Below are 27,162 nucleotides of genomic sequence, written 5' to 3' on the forward strand. Positions count from 1 at the left end.
TCTGTGAGGACAGCATGGTGGGTTAGTGCATCGTACTCTCACCCTGCACAAGATTGAACATCACCACCAATGTCATTATCGACATAGATTCTGTGTTCTCATGTTTGCGCGGGATTCGTGTGGGTGCAGTTTTATTTTCCCACAATGCTTGTGCTGAAGGGAAGAAACTTCAGATGTCCAAGAATCTCACATCTGGATGCTGACTTTGGATCTATCCTGTGGACACAGGTCATTAAAGTACTTGCGGAGGTCCTACAGAATATACATAGCTGAAGAGTTGTAAGACATGTGTTCGTTTTTTTCCTTCTACCCTATATTGTTTTGTTTTTAGCTTAATTATTTTTGAGGTGTCCATATTCAAGAAGTTACTAAACATTATAGACATAGTGGGCATTACTCACTTGCTGAGACTAATGTATAATGTTATACTGTCCTGTCATACAGTAGTAAGAACAACTGCCTGACTGTATAGCGATTTGCCATGAGGAATTGTGAATCAACCAGCAAGCCTGATGTGGTCCCTTTGTGTGCCTGGCCCCCTCTCTCATTCTGTCCACTCCGAGCCCCTCTTTGTGTGCAGTTCTGTACGACTGTGTTAAACAGCTGCCACCTTAGAAGCGTGCTGGGCCAGTGCGGTTACTAATGTTTCCAAACCGCCCTTGTCAAGGACACTCTAGTCCACAACTGTTGTGCACAGCCCTTCAGGTGCACAATTTATGTGGTGAGTCAGGTGTCTGCGCCATGCTGCCACAGGAGACAGACAACAGCAGCCAGCCATCTTAATCGGCCAAGTGGCTGGCTGCAGTTCTCAAGCTCTTTGTGTCCAATAGGAGAAAAGCTTTATACTAGTGTAACCATTGTATTTCGTTTCAGATCAGTAGATTTTGTCTACCATATGATTATTAGTAGTGAACAGTGTGTATTAAAGAGAAACTGTAAGAGTAAGTTTCCTCCCAATCTGTAGCTGATAGCCCCTTTCCTTTTCACAGACAGATCATCAGAGGGGTCTGTATGGCTGATATCGTGGTGAGACTCCTCCCATAGAGTGATGTCAGCACCAAGGTTCTGACATCACATTGTGGGAGCCTTGTTGCATTGTGGGACATAACAGCTGTACAGCTGTTTCCAAATGCCAAAAAAGCAAGCAGCATCTCCCTCCACTGACATCACTTGCCAGCAGGAAAAATGTCACCATTATATAAATGTCAGAATGTAAATCAGAGAGAGGAAAGATTTTACAATGGGCAGACACTGACTAAATCATTTATAAATAATTATTGTGAAAATTAAGCACTTTTTTAATTACATTAATTCACTGGAGTTCCTCTTTAAGCTTTCCCTTCTACAGCGCACACGATCCCTGGCCAGTGCGCCTGTCCGTCCATCTGTCAGTACCATGTAAAGCCTGCAGACTGTAGCTCACTGCCACCTCAACCATTTACTGCATTACTTTACTCTCCACGCTTTTGTCTTCCAACTTTTTTGCTTTCATTCTTTGTTGGGAAGCATGAAATGCCAAGAAATAAAACTGAGCAGAGAAACTATTCCAGTGCTGTCTAAAAGCAATAAGGAGTGGGATTAATACCCAGTTATTTCACTTTGCGCGGAACCGATAGGAGATCAATCTGAGGCTGCCATCTGTGGTCCTGGCAGGCTCTGGTGATGTAATCCCAGGAACACAGTGCTGTCATCTTCATCCTGTACTTTTCCTAATAAGCTCCCCACTGCCAGACATTAATGAAATCCTATGTGGGCCACCAGCATGCTTTCAGAAATCCATCACAATGGAGTTCTTTGGAACTACATTACAAGTTTAACCACTTCTGATGAGTGTCTGTGCAACTATAGAGTTTGAAAAAAACCAGGCTAGCTGCATGCAGGCCAATGACAGGCGCTGAGAGCACTGGTGAGAGCAATGGCGGAACAGTTGATTCCAGCAACCAATCAGAATCTTTATTTCAATCAAAGCATTGATTCAGCCTCCCGTTATTTAAAATCCATTACATAGTACATTTCCATTGATTTGTTTGCACGTCTGTGCTTTTTCCAGGACATACGGTATATTGAGAGTACCTGGCTGGCTGTGTCCTGCAGCTCCTTCTTGGCATGAGTGTGGGAATTCCTTTTCCACCACAAAGAAAATCACTGGCACAGCCCAACTACTCCCACTGCTGAGAGATTTCTCATCATCAAAAGTACTAAACCGTAATATCAGACCATTTTAGATAAAAAGGGTTTGAGTATTTGTTAGTTTCGCAGCAGGCTGGAAAGTTATTGATAATCTGCAAAAACTCTCCTTTGAAAAAACTAAGGACAGGTTTTAGAATTTTTGCTGCCGCAGGCAAACTTGTGAGGATATCTATCGGGAGAGGAGGGGGGGATTGAGGACGCGCAAGGAGGGGGATCCAGGTGAGGAGGGGGGGGGGGGTCTTTTCCGCCACTGTGCTCTCTGCCCTTCCTTCTTGCTCTGCAATTTCCCCTCCTGCTCATGGCAGGAATGGTGGTGCTCTCTTCTGCGCAAGGCCTGGGGCAATCATGCCACCCTGACGCATGATGCTGCCTGAGGAAGTGGCGTCACTTGGCGTCATGGGTGGTCCGCCCCTGAGGATCCCTTACCCACTACAGAGTGATTACTAATAAGAGTACCCGCCCAGTGGAAGCTCCTCTCTTGTGCTCCGCCTGTCTTACCTTCTCCCCTTTCCATTGAGCAGAACATGCTACTTAACTATAGCAGAGTGTCTGTATAGCACTTGTTTCCAAACTGTTGCCCTTTCAACCACTGCACAGCTTAGGGCAACCATTTTTTTTGTGTGCACATACATTTAGCCTACCGCAAAGCCCATATACAAAAAAATGACATTGTAAACAAGCATAGGTAATCTACGGCCCGTGTGTGCTTTTACAAACGTATACTAAAGCTGCATACACAACTTGGATCTTGCATTGTTGCCTAAAACATTCATTACTGATAGTTTTGGGTGTCAGCTTAGGAATTATTGCTGTACAAATAATCGGGTTGCTGGCTGAGCAGTGTGTTCTGTTCTATAAAAAGCAGTGGGGATAGTGCCCTGCCACAGGAACAACAGTAGTGTTGGCCAATGTATTTCTGTCTTTACCAATCACCGAAGGGGAATCAGCTAACAAGTAACTTGTCTATATATCTTATCTAAAGTTTAGATAGTTTACACAGCAAATCTAGCTGCAAACAGCTTCAACAGTATATGATTATTTCTTCCTGTGATACAATGACAGCAACCATGTTGTTTGTAAACATTACAAACAGGCAAGCTTATCTGCATCTTCTGTGAAAAAAACCTAATCCCCTCTCCTCCTCCCCTCTGCCTCTGAAATCTCTGGCTAGTAACCCCCCCCCCCCTCCTCCTGCCCAGACTGAGCTGCCATGAGCCCTTGCTACTGCCAAGGCTCTCTAAAAAACTGTGGGCGAGGCTTGTTTAGTTTATAGGGAATTAGAGTGTTAAAACAAAAACAAAAAAGCATTTGGCTTGAGGAATGCCCTATAAACAATAGTAAAGGAACACAATTCTACAATGAGTAAAAGTACACCTCGGATCCACTTTAAATTGGTCTGAAAGTCAGCATTTCTACTTTGCTCTTAAAGGTTCCTCACAGCTTTATAAGCTACTATCCCCCCAAAAAATTTTTAAGCAGAACATCACTGAAATGGCTAAACAAAGCACTTTGTCCTGCCATTCAGCATCAAATCCGCATCCAAACTGGAGATAACAGTATCTTTGTTTACATTTCAATGTTGATACATGTGTGTTATAACAAGTAAAAAACACTTCTGAGAAGCTGTCTCTGCTTCAGGCACACACACAGTTCAGAACAACTCATTAAGAAGATTTTAATATATAATAAAAAGCATTTGGAATAAAATGCAATGGCAGCTTTCAAGGCAAGAAAAACTACACTTTAGAAACTTGTAATTTGTAGACAGACAATATTACTTGTGCACAAAAGCAAATATGATATCTGTATGAAGAATAAAAAGTAGAAAAACACATTTTTATTGAATGTTACCTCAGCGGACTCAAACTCTTGCACATCACACACATCACACAAAGTCTTTATTTCACATATAGTTGGTAAAGAAATTCATTTCTCTGTGTTTGTTTAGGCAGATCAACGTGTCTACAGTAATTAGTTTTTATGGGCAACTGTGATTAGACTGCAGGAGAACTCTGCTGTGGCTGCTCTCCATGTGGTTAACACTGAAGCTTAACCCTTTTAGAGTTTGCTGCAAAAGTGAAACCAAGTAAAACTTCAGATTTTTTTAGGATTTCTATAAATTGTAATTATTTTTTTTTCTATAAAGTTTATCCTGCTGTGGCTAATCTCTTAGAGCGGATAGGATGTTCTGAGTTTAGCTCCACTTTAAAGAACAAGCGACACCCATGCTAACCTAGAAATAAAAAAACACATATATAAGTAGATAAATACTACTTCTACTTGCATAACAGATGTATTGTGCTATCCACGTAATGATTCCTGTGAATTTTACAAAGGAAAAGCAGAAAATCCTATTGTAGGCAGTGGCCATCTTGCCAAGCTAATGCTGACATCATATCCTCCCTGACTCTGGTTTTCCCCCTCCCTTCTCTTGCTCATTGTGTATTCATTAGCTGCCCTCCTCCCAGAGTCTTTTTTTTTATTTACACATCCAATCACTGAGTCACCTCAGCCTTGCTTGTAAACACAATTGATCAGCTAGGCAGGGAAATAAATGGAAGAGGAGGAATATATTATAGATGAAAAGAACTCACAGCATTCAAAAGAACTCCCAGCATTCAACTGTTTGGCACTGTTTGGCACTAGGGCAAGTGCTCATAAAGTATGTGATAACTACAAACCATAACAGCAGAAACAGTTTTGAATGCAGTATTAGCATCTTTATCACTTAATACACTCAGACCAGTTGCTGTTGAAATTTGATTTTTATGGTGACGATACCGCTTTAACACCTGTCTAGTTTTAAAGTGGACCTGCACTCAGAACTTCCTCTCTGCTCTAAAAGATAAGCAGTATCATAATAGCCTTTAAAGAAAAACATTTGTTACAGCTGATACAACCCCTGCAGTAAATCTGCAGTGTGTCTACTTCCTGTTTTCATGGAAGGAGACATATTGTTAACATCCTGTGTTTAGGAATGAGCTGCTCTGCTGTGACAGAGGAGATTCCTGAGCTGACACCGCTGAGATATCAAATTACAGTGGTAATTAGTCACAGATGAGGGGGAATTAGACAGGCTAAACTCTCTAAATACATACAAGGTGAATTTCTCTGGGAGGGAACACACTTGTCTTTCAGTTTTGTGCGTGCGTTTTCTGCACACCAAGTGTGTCTCTATGCAGGAGAACACACACATTTTTTCACAGCAGCTGATGTAATTGATACAGAAAACTGAGAAAATGTGCAGAATCATGGTGCAGAATGTCAGTTTTTTTTCTGCGCACGAAAAACACTTTAAGTGTGAATTAGCCCGTTGATTAACATGAGTTCTCCGTTTTTCTGTGCAGAAAACGCACACGAAAACTGTCAAGTGTGTTCCCTGCCTCTATGTTTTTCTTCTGTCCTGTGAAAAAGTTCAGGTCCACTTTAAGTGGATCCACCCTAGTCTTGGCTGGGGATACATTTTGCTAGTTAGAGTAACAGCTTGAGCGGCGAGCTAACTGAAATGACAGAAGGTTGTCTTTAACATCCAGAATAACCTATATCTGGCATATAGTAGTTCAGGATGACATCATCGTCTGCCTGCATGGCAAGTCACACTTTATAATATGAGCAAATACCTCCCAGACTCAAGACATCAGCCCCTTACACCGAACTAATGGAGGTAGCCAAGTGCAAGGAAAAAAAGGCCTGGAAATGAAATAATGGCCCGTTTACTAGGTAAGGTGGTAATCTCCCATAGAAGGTAGAACCATAAAGCCTTGTAGCCTCAGATACTCTCTTGGAAATGATTGCTTTTGCAATATGGTGGCATGACCCAGAGAGCGCTCATATTCCCCATTACTCTAAAGCTTGATGGACATAGCACACATTCCTTCCGCCTGACCTCATCGCTAACACTTCAGCAGACGCTAATGATAGATGGGAGTTGCTGAGCTTCCCATGGTAGATCTCTACCCAGCGACTTCAGTCCTCCAGGGCGGTAGTCCCGCCATATCCAGAATCACATATTAAAATCATCTATAAACCAGGGTGGCTAACTTCAGCGTGGAAAAGTCTCCCTTCATTTTAACAAGAATTCTGCTTTATATTCATTCTCACTTCACTAAAATCCGGAATGGTGGAAGCGAGCGCCGCACGTGAATTTATTCATAGGCTGAATACACCGTAAAGACTCCGATATAGGATGATATATCCCAGTTACATTATGCAGGCCTGTGCTCAGTCAGTCCTCAGTCCTCTCTCAGTCCATCCTAAACACTGGCATGGATCTGGCCCTCCAGTCCTGGAGTTCGACACGTGATTTAGGGTAATTCTGAACCAGATTTGGGCTGAAGATACACTGTGAGCGCTTTCTTACAGCTTTTCTGACTGTCAGCGCTTTATGAGTTGTTGTTTTTTTTTTAAATGCTCCCATTGACTTTCATTAGCAACATGTTCACAACCTTCAGCCTTCCGTGTGAATGAAAAGAAACTGGAGAGGAGGCAACAAATAATATAAAAATAATAGAATAGCTTACCTCTAACAAGGACAAAGCCTGGGTGAGGTAATAAATATGTATTGCAATTCACATACTGATATTATGCATTTTGCATATCTCAGTCCGCTTCTTCAGATCAAAAACAACAGTGTCTTAGTGTACTATATGCAAGCAAGGCCCTCCTTGCTCATATATACGACTTCACTAAGATATGGTTGTAATTAATCTGAAGAAGCGGACTGATATTCACAAAACTCGTAATATCAGTGTCTGGTTTGCAATAAATTTTAATTACCTCACCCAGTCTTTGTCCTTGTCAGAGGTAAGCTATTCTATTATTTTTTTTTAATATTTATTCATTGCCACAAAATTACTTTTTGGAGCGTGACCCACACAACCCAGAGACCCAAGAACCTGAGTGAGGATGGCATTTCCTCACTTGCGATTACACTGTGGTAGTTGGTCTTGCAAACCTCGTTTCTGAGTAACATCCTTACCTTGCTTTAATGCAAACCATCACTTTCAGCATACTCCATAAGGTGCTCCCGGTGTGTCTGTTTTTTCCTAGTCTCCCTTCTGAAGGTTAACGGATCTCTTAGGAGTACTGAACAACGCTTTTGTGTCAAAGACGCCTAAAAGTTGTCTTTATGATTTTTTTTTTGTTATTTCATTGCTTAATGCATTATGATTTATTTTTCTTTCTCCCCTCCAGATTCATGAGAAGTTACATTACTACGAGAAGGAGAACCCACAGCCAGTCATACACAGCGCCACAGCTTTGGCAGAAGATGTGAGTATTTTTATTATTATTTATTGTATTTTTAAAGTGCGAGATCATGCACTGGAGTGAAGGTCTTATAGACCAAGTAATTCAAGTCCAAGTTAGTCTATGGGAAGGGTGCACGATGATATGGGGCCATGATCAAGTTGGATACACTTAGGGAGACCCTTCCAGAGTCTTGCAATCAGAAGGGATGGAGGATAGGGTGCTGCTGAATAAGTTCTCAGCAGAGCAAACTAGGGCATAGGTGTAGCAGGGGGCAAGCAATTTTGGAGGTGGATTTTGAGGCCTTGTTTGAAGATGTTGAACAAGGGGTGAACCAGATGAGTTTTAGAGCAGGTGCAGAGACGAGCATCAAAATTGATACGTGGGATGGAAGGTCTCACTTATCAAGAAAGGTTAGATAAACTGGGTTTATTTAGTCTGGAGAAAAGACGCCTTAGAGGAGATCTAATTAACATGTATAAATACATCAGAGGGCAATATAATAGCTTGGCGGATGAGCTTTTTGTCCCTAGGCCTTCTCAAAGGACTAGAGGACATGATCTGCGCATGGAGGAAAAACGTTTTAGCCATTTATTTAGGAAAGGGTTCTTTACAGTAAGAGTGATTAAGATGTGGAATGCATTGCCACAGGAAGTCGTTATGGCAAACTCTATACCTGCATTTAAAGGGGGCTTAGATGCTTTCCTTGCGTTGAAAGACATCCATGGCTACAATTACTAGGTAATGCCTAATGATGTTGATCCAGGGATATTATCTAATTGCCATCTGGAGTCCGGAAGGAATTTTTTTCCCTTTTGGGGCTAATTGGACCATGCCTTGTGGGGGGTTTTCGCCTTCCTCTGGATCAACAGGGATATGTGAGGGAGCAGGCTGGTGTTCTACTTTGTTCTCTGGTTGAACTCGATGGACGTATGTCTTTTTTCAACCCAAATAACTATGTAACTATGGGGGAAGTGAGTTCCAGAGTAGGGGCTGCTCTAGAAAAGTCCTGCAGTCGCGCTTGGGAGTGAGAAATGCGCTGGACAATCAAAGGAAGGTGATCAAAGGGGGCGTCAGTTATAAATATGTGGAGGAGATCAGAGATGTAGGTCGGACAGGCCCTAGGTACAGACTTGTAGGCCAGGTACAGAATCTTGAAACTGAACCTGCATCACTATATATGCTCATATGCTTATCCCCAACACAAATAGATGTAAGTTGTTCCCAGCACTAAAACTCTGTGCTGCTGAGAGTTCTGCACAACAAGCTGTCATCGCAGCCCGCTCGCTGACACGGCTCTAATTTGTGTCCGCCGCCGTGCAGCAGAAACATGGCACCTCTGGATGCCAGGACGTGGTAGCTGCGTTATTAAAATTACATGTTGCAGTCCCGCAGAGGGGGCCTGAGAACCGACCACTTGCCAGGGATTTGGAAAAAGTCACAGACAAGACGAGTTTTCTTAGAATAATAGACAAATGAGACGTCTGTTTTGCTGACAAGAGAAGAAAAATGGCAGTTAATACAACAGAAATGAGGAATATAAAATCCAGGCGGGGGCTGTCAGAGCCCGCTGCGGAGTGCTGGAGCAATGATTCATGTCAGACGGCTGTCCAAACTGCTGTCATAATCGAGAAGTAGCGTTCAATGATCACGTTGATTGAGTAGTCAATTTCCTGTGACTATAATTCTATTAGAAGAGGGAAAAAAGTGCACCTGTTATTCAATGCGGCTACTTTTTATTACACGTGAGAAAGCGAGTTTGTGTGTTGCTGGGTGCCAGCACTGCGACAGTGGAATGTATAATAGAGTCCGGGAATTAATTTATGTAGTGTTTACAGTGAGCACAGTGAAAAAGTCATTTTGACTCTACATACATCAAGTGTACAGACGTTTCCAAGATGATTTTCATGTGTGCTCCGCTACACTTATATACATATTTGTCAACTATAAAAAAGGTAATATACCTGCTATTTAACTGCTTCAGGACTGACTCAATTGAAATGTACGCCCTGTTTGGGACCTTTTATCCCTGCCAGGGCGTAGTTTTAAATATTTTGGGCCGTACACTTCCACCACTACCGCCGATTATGCCGCTTTCCAGGCCCTGCTGGCCACTCGCTCTGCTGTCACTATGACAACAGAGCTCTGTGAGCCAGTCGGGAGCCAATGCAATCCGCATAGTGAGGGCAGAGCAAGTGGGCCTCAGCGACGGGTGAGCGGCAAGAGTGACGGGTCTGCACGGTGCTGCATTTGTACCAGCAGTTTCTGGTCCTTAAGAGGCCAGAGACTGTACCGACATATTTGATATGTGGCCAGCTTTTTTAAACAAATGCAATAAGAGTGTCTAACAGACTGCAGGAATCACCCTTTCCTCCTCTGTTGTGTGGCAGCCCACTTTGTTAATCTACCTGTGTGGTAAGTGCTGGGTAGATATAGGGCCCATTCACACTTAAAAGTGCAAAACGGTAGCCCTTAGGGCTCATTAAGACTATACGTGCTGCCGTGCGCATTTTGGCAGTGCGCATAGTGTGCGACACGCAAGAACAGTAGAAGGGCATAGAAAGCCCTTCTACCGTTCTCATCATACGATTGCGCGCACAGCCATCTGCGCTAAATGATGTGAACGAGGCCCTAGCACGGTAAAATCACCGTACCCTCTCGCGATTCAGAGCGATCACGATCAGCGCTTTTATAAGCACTGTATTGCGATTGCTCCAGAATTGCGGCATAATGCTGCAGGGAACACGTTTAGCGATTGCCGCTGATCGCGAAACACCCGCGATCGGAGGCAATCGGGGCAGTGAGATCACTCCCATTGGTTAATATTGTGCTATAGGTTTAAAATGCGCTAGCGCTTCGGGGATTAGCGAACAGGCCCATAAAGAGGTGGCAGTAAAACCTCTTTCAGAAGGACTACTGAACTGTGTGCTTGTCAAGCAGTTCAGTCTCCCGCCTGACGCCCAACAGGGCAATATGGGTACTAGCAAGTCTGAATTATTTGCATCTCAATGACCACTGACGAGCAGTCAAAATTGTGCTTTATAATAGAGCTAAAGTCAGTAATGCAAATGTATTTCATTATGTCCCATTTTAAATCGTCCCTAAAGTGAAATTATGTGAAAACCAAGGAGTTATATAGTGCTAGCCCTGCTGAGAAATAGTCTGAAAGAGTACTAAGTGTGAGTTATTAATTGTATTAATATTGTGTATACGTGTATGTGTATGTATGTGCCTGTATGTGTAATTTTACTTATTGGCCACAAGATGGTGCTAGTGAACATTTTCCTGTTTAGGAAGTGTTCACTTTTTTTAATTTAAAATTTTACTGAACTGTGATGGCTTCCTGTTTTATGAATGGACGTGGCCGCTGATCGCGGTCACGTCCATTCATTCCAGTAATTGTGATTGGGTAGAGGGCCTCTCGATCCTCTTCCCCAATCACGGAACATGGAGACCCGACGGGTAATGGCGGCGGGAGCGGCGCCCACACGTGCAGAGCGGCGGCGGGAGCGAGCTTATTAAAATGTCCTGTTGCAGTTAACAGGCTCAAACAGGGTGTTTTAATAAGTCAGTTTGCCATTAACTGGTTAAAGAGAGCCCGAGGTGGGCTAAAGTAAAAAAAAAAAAAAAAGTAGGCTACCGGATAAGGTGGGGGGGGGGGGGGGGGGGCGGCTGAATGGATCAGGTAGCCGAAAATAAAGCTGCTTCTGCGGGCCGCACTGGCCCACTTTCATGACCTATAGAGCACGACACTGCAAGGAAAGACTTTGTGTGTCTTGCAGCGTGAATGGAAGGGGGAGTGGCAGGGGCCGTGGCCAGGGAGAGAGAGCTTCCCAATGGCAACTCTGGAAACCCTGCATTAACGCCCCTGGCGGGCGTTTTGAACTAGCAAGCCCTCTCCCTGTGTTTACCTCTGAGATGGCGACAAATATTGTCGCTAATTTCTGGGGGCTCTAGAGCATTGGGGGGGGGGGGGGAGAGCAGAGAGTGGTGGTGTGGGGGACACAGAAGCATGTCATGAGGCAGAGAACATGTCTCTGTGTCCCATCTGCCCACCTCGGGTTCTCTTTAAGTCATCTTAGTAGAAGTGGTGTAATACCTGTGTAACTAAATATGCCCCTTTTTGGAGCCTGTTAAAGAGGATCTGTAAGAAAAAAAAAAGATCCCCTGGGGTGTATCCCAATCAGATCTGTTTTACTGTGCAGGCAGCGCAGTAGAATGGATCCGACCGGGGTGGGCTATTTCTGCTTGAGTCCAAACGAAAGCCGCTACTGCGCCTGCACAAGGCTCACACAGGATTGCTGTGATCCTGGAGCCCAGCACCGCTGCTCTGTTACATGCTTGGCTCGGGATTTCTACTCGTTCTGTAGTGGCAAAACAAGTGATACCGATATACTGCTAAGGCAGTTGGGGAGGCGTTCTAATAGGTTCCTTGAGGAGCACGTTTTGTTCCATAGGATTCCTTCCACCGACAAACACTTTCTGCATTCTGTATAACTGACTGGTGATAATTGGATTCAAATGAGCAGTACGTGAGTGTGAACTGCAAAATTTCCCCTTCAAACCCAAATTATGTCACAGCTTCCATGAACATTTCTTTATTGTATAAAGCCATGTTGTTCTGTTAGCTAAGGTTTAGGCCTTAAAGTATAGATCTTAATGGAGTATGGGTGATTGTGGTTATGCCTCCTCCCCACATTCTCCGAGATCCCCGTGATGAACTGTGCGTCTTACAGAATGTAACTATATACTTACAGTACTTACAGTACACTGCCCCGAAGCAGATGAAGGCTATTACTATTAAGTCTGTAAGATAACGCCTTGTCTTTCACTCCTATCTATTGCACACGGCATCCAGATCCCTTTCATTTACATTACTTTGGTATCGCTTGACTGGATAAGGCTATACAGGGCTGACTATCATGGAAACCATTTGCAAACACCCCCCTCCCCTTCCCAGTTTCTTGGCAAGAGTTTGGCAGCGTTTAGCGAAAGCGATGATGGTCCAACAGCAGATTAAGAAACAAAACATTATGTACATTAGTGATCATAAAACATTGCAAAAACAACCCCCCCCCCCCCCCATCTCCCAGATGACGACTTTGCACATCTTCTGTTACATGTTCTTAAACCAACACTAAAAAGTGCTGAAGAGTGAGGATTCCGAGCACAAATTGGCCGGACCCGTAGCTCCTGGTCGCAGGCATGGAAATCGACGTTCCTATAGCTAAAGCCTAACCGCTGACATATTTTTGTTTTTATGGCCTGTATTAACCCCTCGTGTAACAGTTGGGGCAACACATCGTGCTTTCGAGCATCTGGTGGTCGGTTAGCTGGTGCTGAAAGGGTCCTTGTTGATTAGGACATTCTAAGAGAGAATGAAGTGAAATTTAATTCATCTGGCATGTAGCGCCATCCCCATTCCTATACAGGAGAACGGAGAAGCAAGACTTTGGATTTTGGAAACCCCAAATAATCCACAATCAAGTAAATTTATGGTTCTGTTCCACTTGCGGTTCCGCTTGTGGTTTTGTCTCAAGCCTTATGATGTTTTCCTTGCAGGAGGTTTTTCTTGTGCACATGTCGATCTGGGTTGTTTAAAGAAAAAAAAAAAAACTGAAAAAAACCTCAGTTTGAGAGGCAGACGGGATCCCAGTGACCCAACGGAAGTAGAGGAAATAGCCACTTTAGGGATTCAGCTTCCGCTGGATTATTATAGAATGTGTATCTATGTGTATCTACACTTTAAAGCCCAACTCTACTAACATTTTACTCGTCTATTATAGGCAGTGTGTGGCAACTCCTTGTTTAGCTGATGACAAATCATTTTTTTTTAAAGAACTTGGCCTTCAACTGCTACTTCCTGTAGGACAGGCTCCCACAGTTGTAGGAAGCAGTCCAATCAGAGAGTTTAGTCTGTTTCTCACCCTCTTGCAGTGCTGAGTAGCATGATTACGCTAAGCTGTGGAGGCGCAGTAGCTGTTGCTGTTTAAGGACACTTTAACTCAAAAGTGTCCAAACTAGTTGAACCAAGGGCCATATAACCATTCTTGAAATAGTTTGGGGGCCAGACTAGTAAAATAAACACAATGTTTGCCAAGTGCCGCTTGGTACATTATGCCTATTGTACAGGTAATCTCTAATTAACGAACTGGGAGCGCGCCAGCCGCTGCTGTAAGTGTGGAGCAGCAGGGGTTAGTGTATGGTAATTAGTGTAACAGGTGGGCCAGCAGGAGTTAGTGCAGGGTAGTTTGGGTAACTGTTGGGGCAGCACAGGAGTTAGTGCAGGGTAGATGGGGTAGCTAGTGGTGCAGCAGAGGTTATCATATGGTAGTTAGTGTAACTGGTGGGGTAGCAGGTTCTCTGAATTTTGTCCTTGATAAATCTTATGGTCCAAAAAATACGGTACTTTATTGTTGTGGAGCGCTTCAAAGTTGCCGCTGGTGAAGGCTTGGCAGGGCCAAATTTGGCCCGTGGGCCAGATTTTAGACACTGCTGCCTTAGCTGGAAGGGAGGGGGAGTGTAGTTACATTTTTGCCTCAGTAGTGGGAAGCCTCTGCATGGTCCAGAGGATTCTTGGATTCTGCTGGAACCCACCGATTCAGTATAAGGACACTCTATACCTGTTCGACTTAGTGCAAGACGAATAGGTTTCTTCCAGCTGTGGACTCTCATATCCCCACTGGGCACGATCGAGTAGAGTCACTTGTCCCTGTGTTATCCTCAGTGCATGTGTGCTTTGTTCTATTGGTGTATGTATGAGGCGTGTACCTCACTAGAGAACAAGAGAAGTGCAGGAGGAGAACAAAAGACTGAAGATTATATTACTTATATTTGTTTAATTTTCAACAAATTTGAATATAACCAGATAAGAATATAACCTGAGCCACTCAAGTAAAAATGGTTATTAGAATTTAGCATTTATATAGTTCCACCATCTTCTGTAGCGCTGTACAGAGTATAATGTCTTGTCACTTAACTGTTCCTGAGAGGGGCTCACAATACCATAGTCATATGTCTATGTATGTATTGTGTAGTGTATGTATCATAGTCTAGGGACAAATTAGGGGAAAGTCAATTAACTTATCTGTATTTTTTAAGGGTATGGGAGGAAACCAAAGTGCCTTAATGAAACCCATGCAGAGACAGGGAGAACATATAAACTCCTTGCAGATAGTGCTCTGACTGGGATTCGAACCAGAGACCCAGCGCTGCAAGGCGGGAGAGCTAACCACTACGCCACCGTGCTGACTTGATTATAAGCAAAGGACTTTTCCTTGTCCACTGTTGCTCCCATCAGCACCACTTCTAATCTTGTGTCCTCACTGGACCCCTTGCTAGTGTCTCTCCCTAACTCTTCCCCAGTCTTGTAGACCTCCCCCCGCCCCCTTCCAATGTTGTTTGGTTCGCAGTTCTGTGTAGAGTGTCAAAGTGCTCACTGCAGGAAACACATATATAGAGATTGATTCCTGATTTGCCTAAAAAATAGCAAGATCCAGCAACGGATATGTCAGTGCCTCAGAATCAGAATATTATGCTCGCTTCTGAAATCCTGGCATGGAGACCTTAGAATCTTTAGACATGTAAAAGGGCCCTTGCTGAAGGTTTTCAGGAATCCCAGCCAAGGATAGTTTAAAGGAATGATAACCATAGAGGTCAACTCAAAGCCAATGTGAGGCCATTTGCCTAATATGTCATGCAGTTGCTTGGTAAATGTAACCCAAAACATCTGTCATCATTTAGGGTGATAGAAGTCTATTAGTATACTGGTATACTGATGTGTGGCCCTTTATGACTTTTGAAATGGTTTGGGAGGTGTGTGTGTGTGTGTGGGGGGGGGGGGGGGGGTAGGTAATGTAGAAAATAAACCAAAAGTCCCACTTTAGTTTTCCATGGGAACTGCTAGAACTGCTTCAGTAGTGGTTGACCAAGAATAAACCAATTTAGCAGATTATTGAATGAGTGGACCTTGACGTTGAGTGACAGCTGTACACTCAGTGGATTGTCGACTAAAACAAGCCTACTTGTTTGAAAGAAAATCCAGCATTACTCTGGAGGACTTCTGTGTCCAGGAAGTCGGCCATCACAGCTTTAAGATGTAGTTTATAGTAGCTTGACACATCTATGTTAGCTGGCATGTATAAACTTTTCTGATTGACCTTGTTTTACACTAACGAGCAAATTACCATGTGTATAAACACAACATAAGGCCCATACAGTATTGCCTCTCGAAGGTTTGCTGTTTCCCTCCATCATTACTTAAATCCCGAACAGCACATCCTCTGTGGCTTATTGGAAGCCCTTCAGCTTTTACCACCTCGTTCAACAAGCAGCTTTCTCTATTGAAACAGACAGTGTCAAAGACAGATCCGCCACTTTTTTACAAGCAGGCCTTTGTCTGCACGCAGGGAGCCATCCCCCTAAGCGAAGTGTACGATTTTGCCCCCGTAGCAATAAATCAGAGTGCAATTTGACTACCATGCTGCCAGATCCGATTACTCAACTTAAAACTCCGCAGAAAAACTGGCTTCCATCAGGTCCGCTGAGGCCGCCTGCAGAGCGCGAGTGATTAATTGTCTGTTTTCGCTCACGCTGGCTTCTGTTTTAAGTACACTGGAAAGCAGCGCTCTCAGACAAGATAGATTCGGGGCTGTCAGTGGCTGCAATGGGTAGAGGATGCATTCAGCTGATGCTCACGCTGTCATTTCTGTCTCTTTCACAGCTGGCTGAGGAACTGCAGAGCAAACCGCTGAACAGCGAGATCAGAGAATTGCTGAAGCTTCTGTCAAAACCAAATCTCAAGGTGAGGACGTGTTACACCTGCGGGAGAGACACGGAGCTGCGCATTAAGCAGAAAACGGGGGATTATTTACTTGGAAAGTAGAACGACACTTTTCAAGGTGCCTTGTGTGCTGTTAGGGTTCCGTGCCAGAAAATATACGGCCTTCGGATTGTAAAAGTGAAATTGTAATGTTGTAACAGCTTGCCACGACTGCAAGACAAAGACGCTGTTTGTCGGTTTTTAGTCCATATGTGAGCGAGCCGTGATGGGTCACCCCAGGTGAAGATGTAGCCCCTGCTGGGATGGAGATAACCTCCATAGCTCCCATTACAGCTTCCATTACAGGTTGCCATGAAGCCACCCATTTATAAAGAAGTCCTGAACTGCTTACACATCTCCACTTTGTTTTTAAACTTAAAAAAAAAAAAAAAAAAAAAAAAAGACCACTCCAGCAAAAAAAGTAAGCATTCAAAGAGAAACTCTGACCAAGAATTGAACTTCATCCCAATCAGTTGCTGATGTCCCCTTGTACATGAGAATTCTATTCCTTTGCACAAACAGACCATCAGGGGGCTCTGTATGACTGATATTGGGGTGAAACCCCTCCCACAAGAAACTGAGGACCGTGGTACTCCTGGCAGTTTCCTGTCTGTGAACCTTGTTGCATTGTGGGAAATAGCTGTTTACAGCTGTTTCCAACTGCCAAAAAAGCATGCAGCAGCTACATCACCTGCCAACAGTAAAAATGTCATCATGTAATAAATGTCAGAATGTAAATTAGCGATTTAAAAGATTTTACAATGGGCAAACACTGACTAAATCATTTATACATAATTATTGTAAAACTGAAACACTTTTTTTTATTACATTATTTTCACTGTAGTTCCTCTTTAAGATCTGAAAGAACCAACAGATTTTGGATTATTTCACCTCCTTTAAAGGGTTTCCTTTGTTTTCAACAGCACTTCCTGAACGGCGGTTACTAAGTCTAACTGACAAAACAGCGTGTAAGTAAGTAGAGAGGCTGGCCGGCATCTTACTATTTTGGCAGTTAGATCTTAGCAACTGCCATTTAGGAAATGTTTTTGAAAACAAAAAAAAAAAACCTTAAAATCCCCATGAGGAGGTGGACTAGTCCAAAACCTGTTGGTGCTGTCATATTTTTACTGATTACTTTTTTTTTTCTTACTGGAGTGGTCCTTTAAACATCCGGTTGTCTTTTGAACATGGAAACCAGAAAAACAGCCCTGTAATCTGCAATACAGTACATCATGGATGATAATAGAACTCATTAAAGTATATCCACTAATATCTACCAGTACATACACTATATTGGGCTCTCGGTGTCTCCATCTTTGTGTTCACCTGTATTTGGTCCTCACAGGGTTTATATTGTGTGAACATCACAGTGAGACAGCACTAATCTTTCTTACGGTGTTTAGTTGACCGAAATGGACAATATCCGCCATTTTGGCCCATCAAACTGCTGTTTCTATTGGTACCTTATTTCTCTACTAGGAGATATCTGAGATGATTCAAAACGTCATGCTTACATCTGAGATAGGTGGCCTTTTCCAGGCATGCGCCATTGCATACCTTGACTGTATTGCTGTGGTTAATTCTACTATTTCGGTATAGCAGATTTTAAACTCTAGAGATTGAAAGTTATGTGTTATTACTGGGATTTAGATTTAAGGCATTTTGCCTTTTTTTCTGTTTTTTCAGTTACACAGTATTTTGCTTTTCATAAAATGCAGGATGATACCATCTCTATTCAGAAATACTAAAAGTGCAACAGTCCATGTAGTCTCTATCAATGGACAACATCCGGTCTGTGCTTTACATGTACAGATTTTTCTCCGACTGAATCAATCATTTTTAAATCTGTTGCACCCAACCTATTCAAGTGATTAACCTTCGATTTAATTCGTACAGTTAATTGATCAAAAGTGTGAATGGGCATGCTGTAAAAATAATGTTTGTGTTTGCCGGTTCTAGCTACAATGGTGCCCTGGGACAAAAGTAACTTGGAAGAGGGGGGCTGACGCCCCCCTTCCAACCCAATCACCCCAGGGCCCCTAAGCTGGCTGCCAAGCCCGATCCAATCCCTTCCCTTAGACACAGTATTATTAGGTGTCCATCATATGTCCCCTAAAAAGTATTTTGGTGTTTCCATTATTCACCTCTTCCTTTTCCTAGACACACAGCACCCCCGCCCTCATGGGTCACCATAGCTAGGGGGGAGGAGGGGCACCTTGGAGAAGCCCCTACAGGCATTGTGGCCCTGGGGCAGTTGCACCCTTTGCATCTATGGAAGCGCAGGCCCTGGGGAATTAATGGGTGCATAGCATTGCTCTACAATACATGGCTTACAGTTTTGTTAAAATCAGTCGAGATAAAGCATGCATTGTGCAGTAGGAGTCTCCCACTATCCAATCCTTTTTTGCTCCGAGAGGGATCGATTGGCTTGGCATATTAGACAGTGATTCAAACGTATATGCCCAGCCTTAGGCTGGTGATGCATGTAACCACCCTGGTAAAGTTCAGCACTCCCGATGACAACATTAAGATCACCTCCAGCGCAACATGAAGATTAACGTCAGGAAATTACAGCAGCTGAGCTGAAACATGTTTTGACAACTTTCGAAGGAATAATAAATGACGGCAGTTATGTGTTTGCCCGGATCTGTTCTTTAAAACAACATCCTAATGGACCACATAGAGATAGACTGGACATTTGATATGAAAGAACAGAACAAATTATCCTGTGGAAAAGGTAACCTATACCTTGCACTTCCTAATAGCCCGCGATGGGTGTTTGGGAGAATTGTGTACACCATTATTTATAGATGCGTAACCCAAGCTTGCATTTTATTAATCTCCTTGTCTATGTGAGGATGAAGCTTTTTCGCTAAATGACATTTTCTGGGCATTTAGACCTCTCGGTCGTGTAGCCGCGGCAGGGCAATCACTGCGTTTTCCCGCAAAATAATAAAAATTAAGCGTATTTTATAGCCGGTGTTCTTGTATACTATTAAAACGCCATTGAGAAAAAAATATCTGGTTACAAACAATTTATTGTGATTTTAATGGGGAGTAAGCAAAAGGCAGTAAACTGTTATGTATGGTAATGTATTTTACTGAGCTGAAGCAGGACTGGCCTGAAGCAGCCATGGTTATTTGCTGGAAGTGGCCAAGAAGTTTGGTTTAAAGTGGAACTAAACTCAGAACTTCCTCTCAGCTCGAATGCTGGCCATTAACCTTCTAGCAGCAATTGGCCACAAGTAGGAATTTTTCCTGCTGCTGGGAAAGTGTGCCTTCCCCAGCTTTGCATGTATGCAGAGAAGGAGGTAGAGAGATTTTGTACTTACTTGTCCGGACGGCTGGTTCTGCTTCTTCTTCCTACACTTTGGTGGTGATGTAACCCCCGACATATCATCTCAGTACCAATTACATGTGATCGTGATCCAGTAGACCGTGTCAGCATTACAGCGTCACCCGGTGGTGGAGTCTCTTCCATCATCCTTCTTCCACCATCTGGTGGTGCTGTAATGCTGACACGGTTTCCTGGATCCCAATCACGCTATATCATGTGATCAGAGCCCAGAAGACTTGTTGGAAGTTTAGAGCTGCGGGTGGAGGAAGAGTAGAAGCAGTCCGGAACAGGTAACTGTAACTGCTCCCTACCGCCCACTCGTTTGGCTGCACTAGGCAGCGTCAGGGATATCACACACTCGCCCATGTTACTCTGGCAACCACGTGGGTTGAGGATGGAAAGTGGAGCCAGCAGCAGCCACAGACAGGTAATGTATACCGCACTGGGCAAAGGGGGGGCACATTGGACATTAGGGGAGACAGCACCGGGGTTTCATCACATTCCTCACTCATCCCAATATCACTCCCAGTTACCAACGCATACCTGATCGACCACAATGGCCCAACATCTTGCAGAATGTCAGATCAACATGCTCAGCCCAAAATTGGTGGCATTGTCAATCGGACGTGTACTTGGCGGCACCAATTTTCATTTGATTCAATAATTTTTTAATCGGATGGCCGATCAGCCGCCAAGTCGATAAATGGATGGGCACCTTAAGAAATTGCTCATGTAGAATGTTCAGGTTTCAGCTACAATCCTGCTGTTAATCCTTCGGTGACACATTTTCTCGTTTACATAGAATAACATAGCTGAATACCATAATCCTACATTCAGCCTCTACCTGAGCGCCTCCGCCTCCTGCTGCTCAGCTGTCGGGATCAGTAAAACTGATTGAGCTGCGGCGGCCCTTACAAACCCCACCTGACTCCCCCGCTGCAGCGTAATGATCCTATCTACACCGTGTGCGTGAACAAGTCTGCACCATGCGAGCGTGAGTTATGGCTCTCCAGAACAAGACATGTGTGGTGAGGAATCACGGAGAGCACATTCCCCCCGCCTTCCCCTCCGCGTTGCCCAGATGCACACCGAGACGTCAAACAATAATCATAAAAAATCAAGATTTCTTGAATGGGATTGGAATGATCCATTAAACACATGTGGAGAGCACGGAAGACTCAGTGATTGGATTTGCAGATCAGGCAGCACTGCCAGAGGTCAGGTATAGATGAGGGGGGGATGCTGTATATTCCAGCCCAGTATCGGGGAAGAGGTCAGAGAGCGTGTCCTCCATTAGAAGAGAGTTGCAGGTTTTATATTCCTCCTGGAAGCCCCATCTAACACCAACAGCGCTGAGAAGTAACTAGTCTGCCTTCTGTTTCTTGCATGATTTACTCTCTCCTCTCTCTTTTGGATGATATTCGGAATAATCCATCCAGCCAGAGCATCAGACCATAAAATTGCACTATTTAAACGAGGAGGTCAGGGTTCAGCTGAATATGAGGTCTAGGAATATGCGCTAAACATAACTGAGAATATTACTGACTCTCTCCATGTAGGTGTCTGTGTTTTACCTGGACCGGAATGAAAGAAAACATAAAATCATTGGGTGAGCTGTTAATCCCGTGCAGGAAACATTGTAACTGTCTTCAAGTTACAAATTGTCTTCAACTTTTTAAATAACTTGTGGTCTTCTCCAACCAGCTGCATTGGGCTTTCAGAGTGGTTCTGTGCAGACCTGCGGCCTCTTGGCTGTCATTCTCCTCTCTGTAAGCTCCTTTCTTCACAAGTGTGAATTATTGAGACAATCTTTTCAGAGCACTTCTTTCCTGCAGGAGTTAGAGTGCGTGTACAGCTAAAGAGAGTAGCCAGGGCCTGATTTCTGGAAAGGCCACAAATGCCCTCTTGTGTGGCTGCAGCCTGAGGGGGCACCTGGACATGAAATAGGGGTTGAAAAGGCTGCAAATGGGGAACAACACATGAAAATGGAAGCTGATGTCCAAGAGAGAGCTGTACATGAAAGAGTGGGGCTGCAGTACAGGCATGATGAAACATGGAAAAGGGAGTGGCGCATTGAATGGAAGGGGCACTGCTGAGATTGTAAGGGGAGCTCCAAATTACTTGGCCTACGGGCGAGAAAAGTATAAATCCGGCCTTGACAGTAGTGCCCCACTTGGAGCATACTCAGTAAGTTACCCTAGTGGGATGTGTATTGCGTGTATCTAAACATACTCCAGTCAGATATCCAAAAAAGCTGGGAGGAAGTGGTGGAGGTAGCACTGCAGTGTGGTGAGGATGGAATATTAACACCGGGAACTTCTGCCTTATCTGGTGTCCTCTGTGGGCGAATCATGAGATGAGAACATTCATAACGACTAGCGGAATGACAGCCCAGCACCACCATAAATAGGCTTGCTCTTAATGCAAAGTCTTCACACTGTTGTTGAGCTAGTTTCTTAACGGGTTTTGCAGAGGAGGGTGTTCATTGGACAGTGGATGTTGCCTTGGAAGAAGCACGTAAAAGCAAGACGGCCATCAGGCTCTCCATTACCTGGCACCCACTGCTCCACTAACTTTGTGGAGCTTGTATTTCCCAACTCCTACCCTTTGAGCCACGTCAGACTATACGTTGCACTACAGAAGTTTAGAGAGGAACTTTAGCGAAAAGGGGGAAAAATAAATCAATACATTGCAAAGTGAGTAGTTAAACATGGAAGAGAGATCAAGAAATGATTGATATCGGCCATGTAATTTCGTCATATTGTTTGATCCACAATTAGCCTGCACGTCATCATCCTTACTACTGGCGGACATGAAAAAACCAGCACCAACTGCCTTTATCTATAACCACACCCCCTAACAATGTTAAAAGGTTGCTTTTTTTTTATAGATATATGTACGCACAGAAAGAGATACTGTTTTTTGGGGGGAGTTGGAAACAGCTGTTATTTCCCACAATGCAACAAGGCTCGCAGACGAGAAACTGTCAGGCCCTAGGTCCCAACTACAAATCAGTTAGACAGACAGTGGTAAGACAAGTCCTGGATTTGCTGGGTCTTGTAGTTCACCGCTGCAAGAAAACCACATGCAGTGTATGGCAGCTGTAAGTTTTCGTGAGCATTTTTATTCTCTGCCCATTCTTGTGTTGCACATTTCTAATGGTACTCAGTGTTAAAAAGCTGCCACTTTAATGATGTTTTTGAAAATACACTCTTTACTGGGCTGCAAAATTGATTGGTTGCTTGTGAATGTACAGTATTTTCGCACATCATTGCCGCCCCTTAGATTAATGTGAGCAGTGTAGTATTACAGCGCAACCTTAATACGCAGCAGGCAAATAATTCACATGTGCTTGTAATATGGACATTTCTATAACTTGGCGGCTTCCACATTATTTTTAAGCAGTGTTTTTTTGTTTGTTTTTTGTCGATTTTATGTTTTGGGGACAGTTCAAACAATAGCTGAACCTGGACTGCAGACATAAGTAGTAATTAAATTTTTACATGTGGATTCCGTCTGTATTACAAAAGGAACTATTTTGCCACCTTGATCCCTCCATTTTTCAGTGGGTTGCCAGCCTCTTTTTGCAAGCTTGTTAGGTGCTTTAAGACAAGTAATAATCAACCACTAATCAAACATTAGTGACCTGAGCACCATTTTTTTTTTACAACCCTCCTGATAATGGTTTGTGCCTTTCGGGAAGGTGTTTTCGAGGGGGGGGGGGGCATCATAACTACCATCCATGGACTACATCTCCCGGCATGCACGTCACGTGACACCACCAGGAGCTACAAAAGCCAGTCGATGCTGCCGGCTAACTGGAGAAGATGGCACATTTTGAACGGGCCAAGGGCCGGAGGAGTTGCACCCTGTAGGTAAGTAGTGATGCTCACCCAACCCCTGATGTTGTTGTTTATATAGGATAATCATTTTCTAAAACTCTAAATTTGTTATACTTCATTAATTACATCAAGCCTTTTCAACGTTCTCCATGTGACTTAAAGGGAACCAGAGATGAACGTTTCACGCAAAATAAACATATCAGTCGATAGCTTGTAAAGAATAAATGCTCTACCTGATAATTTCTCCGCTCTGGTGTGCCTTTTTTAGTGTTTTTTTATCCATTATTGCTCCAGGAAAAATCAAATATGGCCGCCGGCTCAAATCCCTTCTGCTTCGGGGTTATGAGTTGTTCTGCATGTGCTGTCTAGGCTATATGAGACTAGGCTGCTATCTAGGCTATATGAGAAAGGCTGCAGCCTTTCATCTGTGTGCTTTCATTTTGGTATGATGTGCAGCTGTAGGAAGTCTCACTCATAGGAATGAAACTGCAGTCATCATCATTTTCTATGCAGAGGGCACACAGAGCACACAGGGATCATATTGCAGCCACAGAGCTTCTCTCTCAGCAGGAGCAGCCCCTCCCATGTCATCACAGCTCTCAGTATGCAAAGCAGGAAATCTGAGCCAGGAGGTGGCAGGCTTGGGCTTGAAAAGACTCCACAGAAGAGTGACTCAGCTCTAATGATTCCAGGTCAAACCTAGACTGAGCCAGTTGGGGACTCTTATCACAGCTGATAATAGACTAATTAAGCAGATAAGAATGAAACTAAAAGCAGGGTAGGTGTTTACTGTCATGTTCCCACTGATAAATGTAATAAAATACATGAGGATGCTTTGTTTCTGGTTCTCTTTAAAGAGACTCTGTAACAAATTGTTTATCTTTATTTCTTCTATGCTATAAGTTCCTATGCCTTTTCTAATGTGGTCTGGCTTACTGCAGCTTTTCCTAATTGCACAGTAGCTGTGTTATCTCTGTTATATGATCTAATCTTCTCTCTACAGTCGGCACAGTCAGGCTGAGGCAGTCAGACTGGAATGTGCAGGGCTGCTTGTGATTAGCTAGAAGCTGTACACACCCCCTGCAGGCTCTGTGTGACTAACACACTCTGCTTAGCTGAGCCTATTAGAAGCTGGTTAGTTTGTTTGTAAACACTGCCTAAAACTGGCAATTACAAGCCAGGTTTGCAGCAGAGAATGGCAGAAACAGCACAGAGGGGACCAGGAGCACATAATGAATAGAATGGTATGCTTTTTATTGTAAGAATTTCAGAGTACAGATTCTCTTTAAAGCGGACCCAAACCAAACATTTTTTTAATTCAAAATATTTAGTTGCACCACTCTGACACATACAAAGATAAATAAACACTCCAAGCCTATGAGCATTTCAGTGCATGCTTTTCACCCTTCTCTTTTCATTACTAGTGTTATACAGGTGGCAGCAATTAGCTATTCCTCCTTTGCTGGACACCTCCTACTCCACCAGACTGCCGATTTCTGTCCCTACAATATGAAAGGAAGGGAGGGGTTCCTCCAATAAATGTAAAATATTTTATATTTGTCGTCATGCAGCTGAAAAAAGGCTGCTATTTATTATTACAATTTAGAAAATAGATTTCATTTCTGAAATCTTGTTAAGTCCACTTTAACCTTACAGTGTCACTCATCAAGATACCCCATGCACAGATGCACTGCGTTAGTATGTGTCAACCATGCTTCGGGAGACACAAGGGTTAGGGTATTGGGCAGTCATCCAAGAGAATTCACTTGGAATGATGTTAAGTATATTTGTTCAGTTGACAAGCTGGCCGCCCCATCGTATGACACCAGCAAGCCCTTTGCATAGTTACATGAGTGTGCTGAACTGTATAGTAGGTTTCACTAGGATCTGCATGCTAGGTTGAAGCACAGCTTCCCCTTCATGTCAGTGAAGCATTGACAGGGGGTAATTGAAGAGTAAATAGAGTAATTGGACAGTCCTTTGAAGGATTCTTTGCCTCTGTTTTCTCTTTCTGCCATCTCTCCTCTGTTTTCCTGCCTGCGCCGGGCGGCTGACCTGTCGTGCTTGTGGCTTGCTGTATTTCTCCCAAACAAAATAAATAATGGATTAGGAACTACTTAGCTCCTTCAGGCTGAGCCAATTATGTTGTCCTTCTGCTGTTTGGCTTTGGGACAAAATGGAAGTGATTGGCATTTCAAGCTGTAATCACAATTAAAGTTGTTGTTTTTTTATGAGACCGTTTTGCTGCCAACTTTCTGGAGAGAGAAGGGGTTTTTTTTTCATCAGTATCTTGGTTGGGTTCCTACATTACTGGAGAAGTGAGATGGTGTCATACAATCTCTATGGCCAATTTTGTCATTCATTAATTTTGGTTGTCTAATCTAGTCTTGGTGGTATTAATAAGCAAGGGATTAGCAAGCCAAATATTGTATCATCTAGTATGCTATTATGTGCTCTTATAACTTATAAAATGACTATGAACACGATATATATTATTGGGAGGGGGGGATTCTAATCCTGTGAACTTGTTCCTGGACGCTCCACGGCAATTGGTGTGAAGTCCTGGGGGCGGAGACTGCAGAGGATCGCGTGTGCCGATGCGCGCACATCCCCGCTTGAACTCTCCCAATGGCGATCACCACTAGGAGACTTTTCGCCGTCTTTTTATACTGTACAGCGCTGCGATCTATGGCAGCGCTGTACTGGGGACAGCCGTGTGACACAGATGTCCCCGTGGGAGGCACAGGAGCGATCGGCTGTCATAGGCTGATGCCTATGACAGCCGATCGATGTCATTGGCTGGCGGGGGAAAAAATAAATAGGAAAATGTATTTTAAAAAAAAAATATATAAAAAAAACAAAAACCTGCCGGCGGCATTCAGAGGCCACTAACAGAAAGCTCTGTTGGTGGGCAGAAAAAGGGGGGGGATCACTTGTGTGCTGAGTTGTATGACCCTGCAGCAAGCCCTTAAAGCTGCAGTGGCCTGAATTATCTCAACCATCGAAATCTATACTCATTCCAACCTCAACAACTAAAATAAATCATGATGACTGTCATCATCTATTTCGGGGCTGTGCAATTGGTGGCCCACGTGCCGCACTCGCTTGCCCAGACTAGTTTATGTGTGGCAGGCCCCTTCCTCTGGCAGGCCCACCCGGGGCTGGTTCAAGTAACAATTAGGCCCTTCGGCAAAATTAGCCTGGGGGCCCCCCAACAGACACCCCCCCCCCCCGACCAAAAAGCGCCATTAGAGGCCCTTTGTAGCAGCCAAATTTCCCTCCTGGGCCCCTGAGCTGGCTGCTGACCCTCCCCCAATCACCTCCCAACTTAACAGACTCTGCAGAGTCCCTGGGGACCAACAGTTAAGATGGTGGAGGGACACCTTGGGGGTCCCTACAGGCTCTGGGGCAATTGCCCATTTTTTCCTATGGTAGCTCCGGCCCCGGGCCCACCTTTTGTTTGCACTTGGCTCTGCCCCAAAAGCCAGGACATTGATGCTCTGCCCCCTCCGACCGATAAATATGGTGCTAGACACGCCCCCTGACCATAAGGTTGAACAGCATCACTACAAACTAACGTGTCCTATTAAAGTTCTAGTGATTTTGTTATGCAATGATCTAAGATGAAAACTACAGAGCATATCTCAAACCCATTATTGGGCCATATCCTATTAACGAGTTTTCTCCAAGGAGATAATTTTTCATCTTATCTAAAAAAAAATGTA

The 27,162-nt window shown here is 43.8% G+C and overlaps 1 protein-coding gene across 4 annotated transcripts in view; it reads left to right on the plus strand.

Annotated features, from left to right (window-relative positions):
• MPP7 (MAGUK p55 scaffold protein 7) overlaps nucleotides 1-27,162 on the plus strand; it is a 508,595-nt gene that overhangs the window by 306,250 nt on the left and 175,183 nt on the right. For all 4 annotated transcript variants that reach the window (XM_068235721.1, XM_068235724.1, XM_068235723.1 and 1 more), the window contains exons 5-6: nucleotides 7,384-7,461; nucleotides 16,160-16,240. In XM_068235721.1, the coding sequence (XP_068091822.1) occupies nucleotides 7,384-7,461; nucleotides 16,160-16,240 (159 nt within the window). The remainder of the gene's footprint in view (nucleotides 1-7,383; nucleotides 7,462-16,159; nucleotides 16,241-27,162) is intronic.

Source organism: Hyperolius riggenbachi, chromosome 5, assembly GCF_040937935.1.
Source record: "Hyperolius riggenbachi isolate aHypRig1 chromosome 5, aHypRig1.pri, whole genome shotgun sequence".
Lineage (NCBI taxonomy): Eukaryota > Metazoa > Chordata > Amphibia > Anura > Hyperoliidae > Hyperolius > Hyperolius riggenbachi.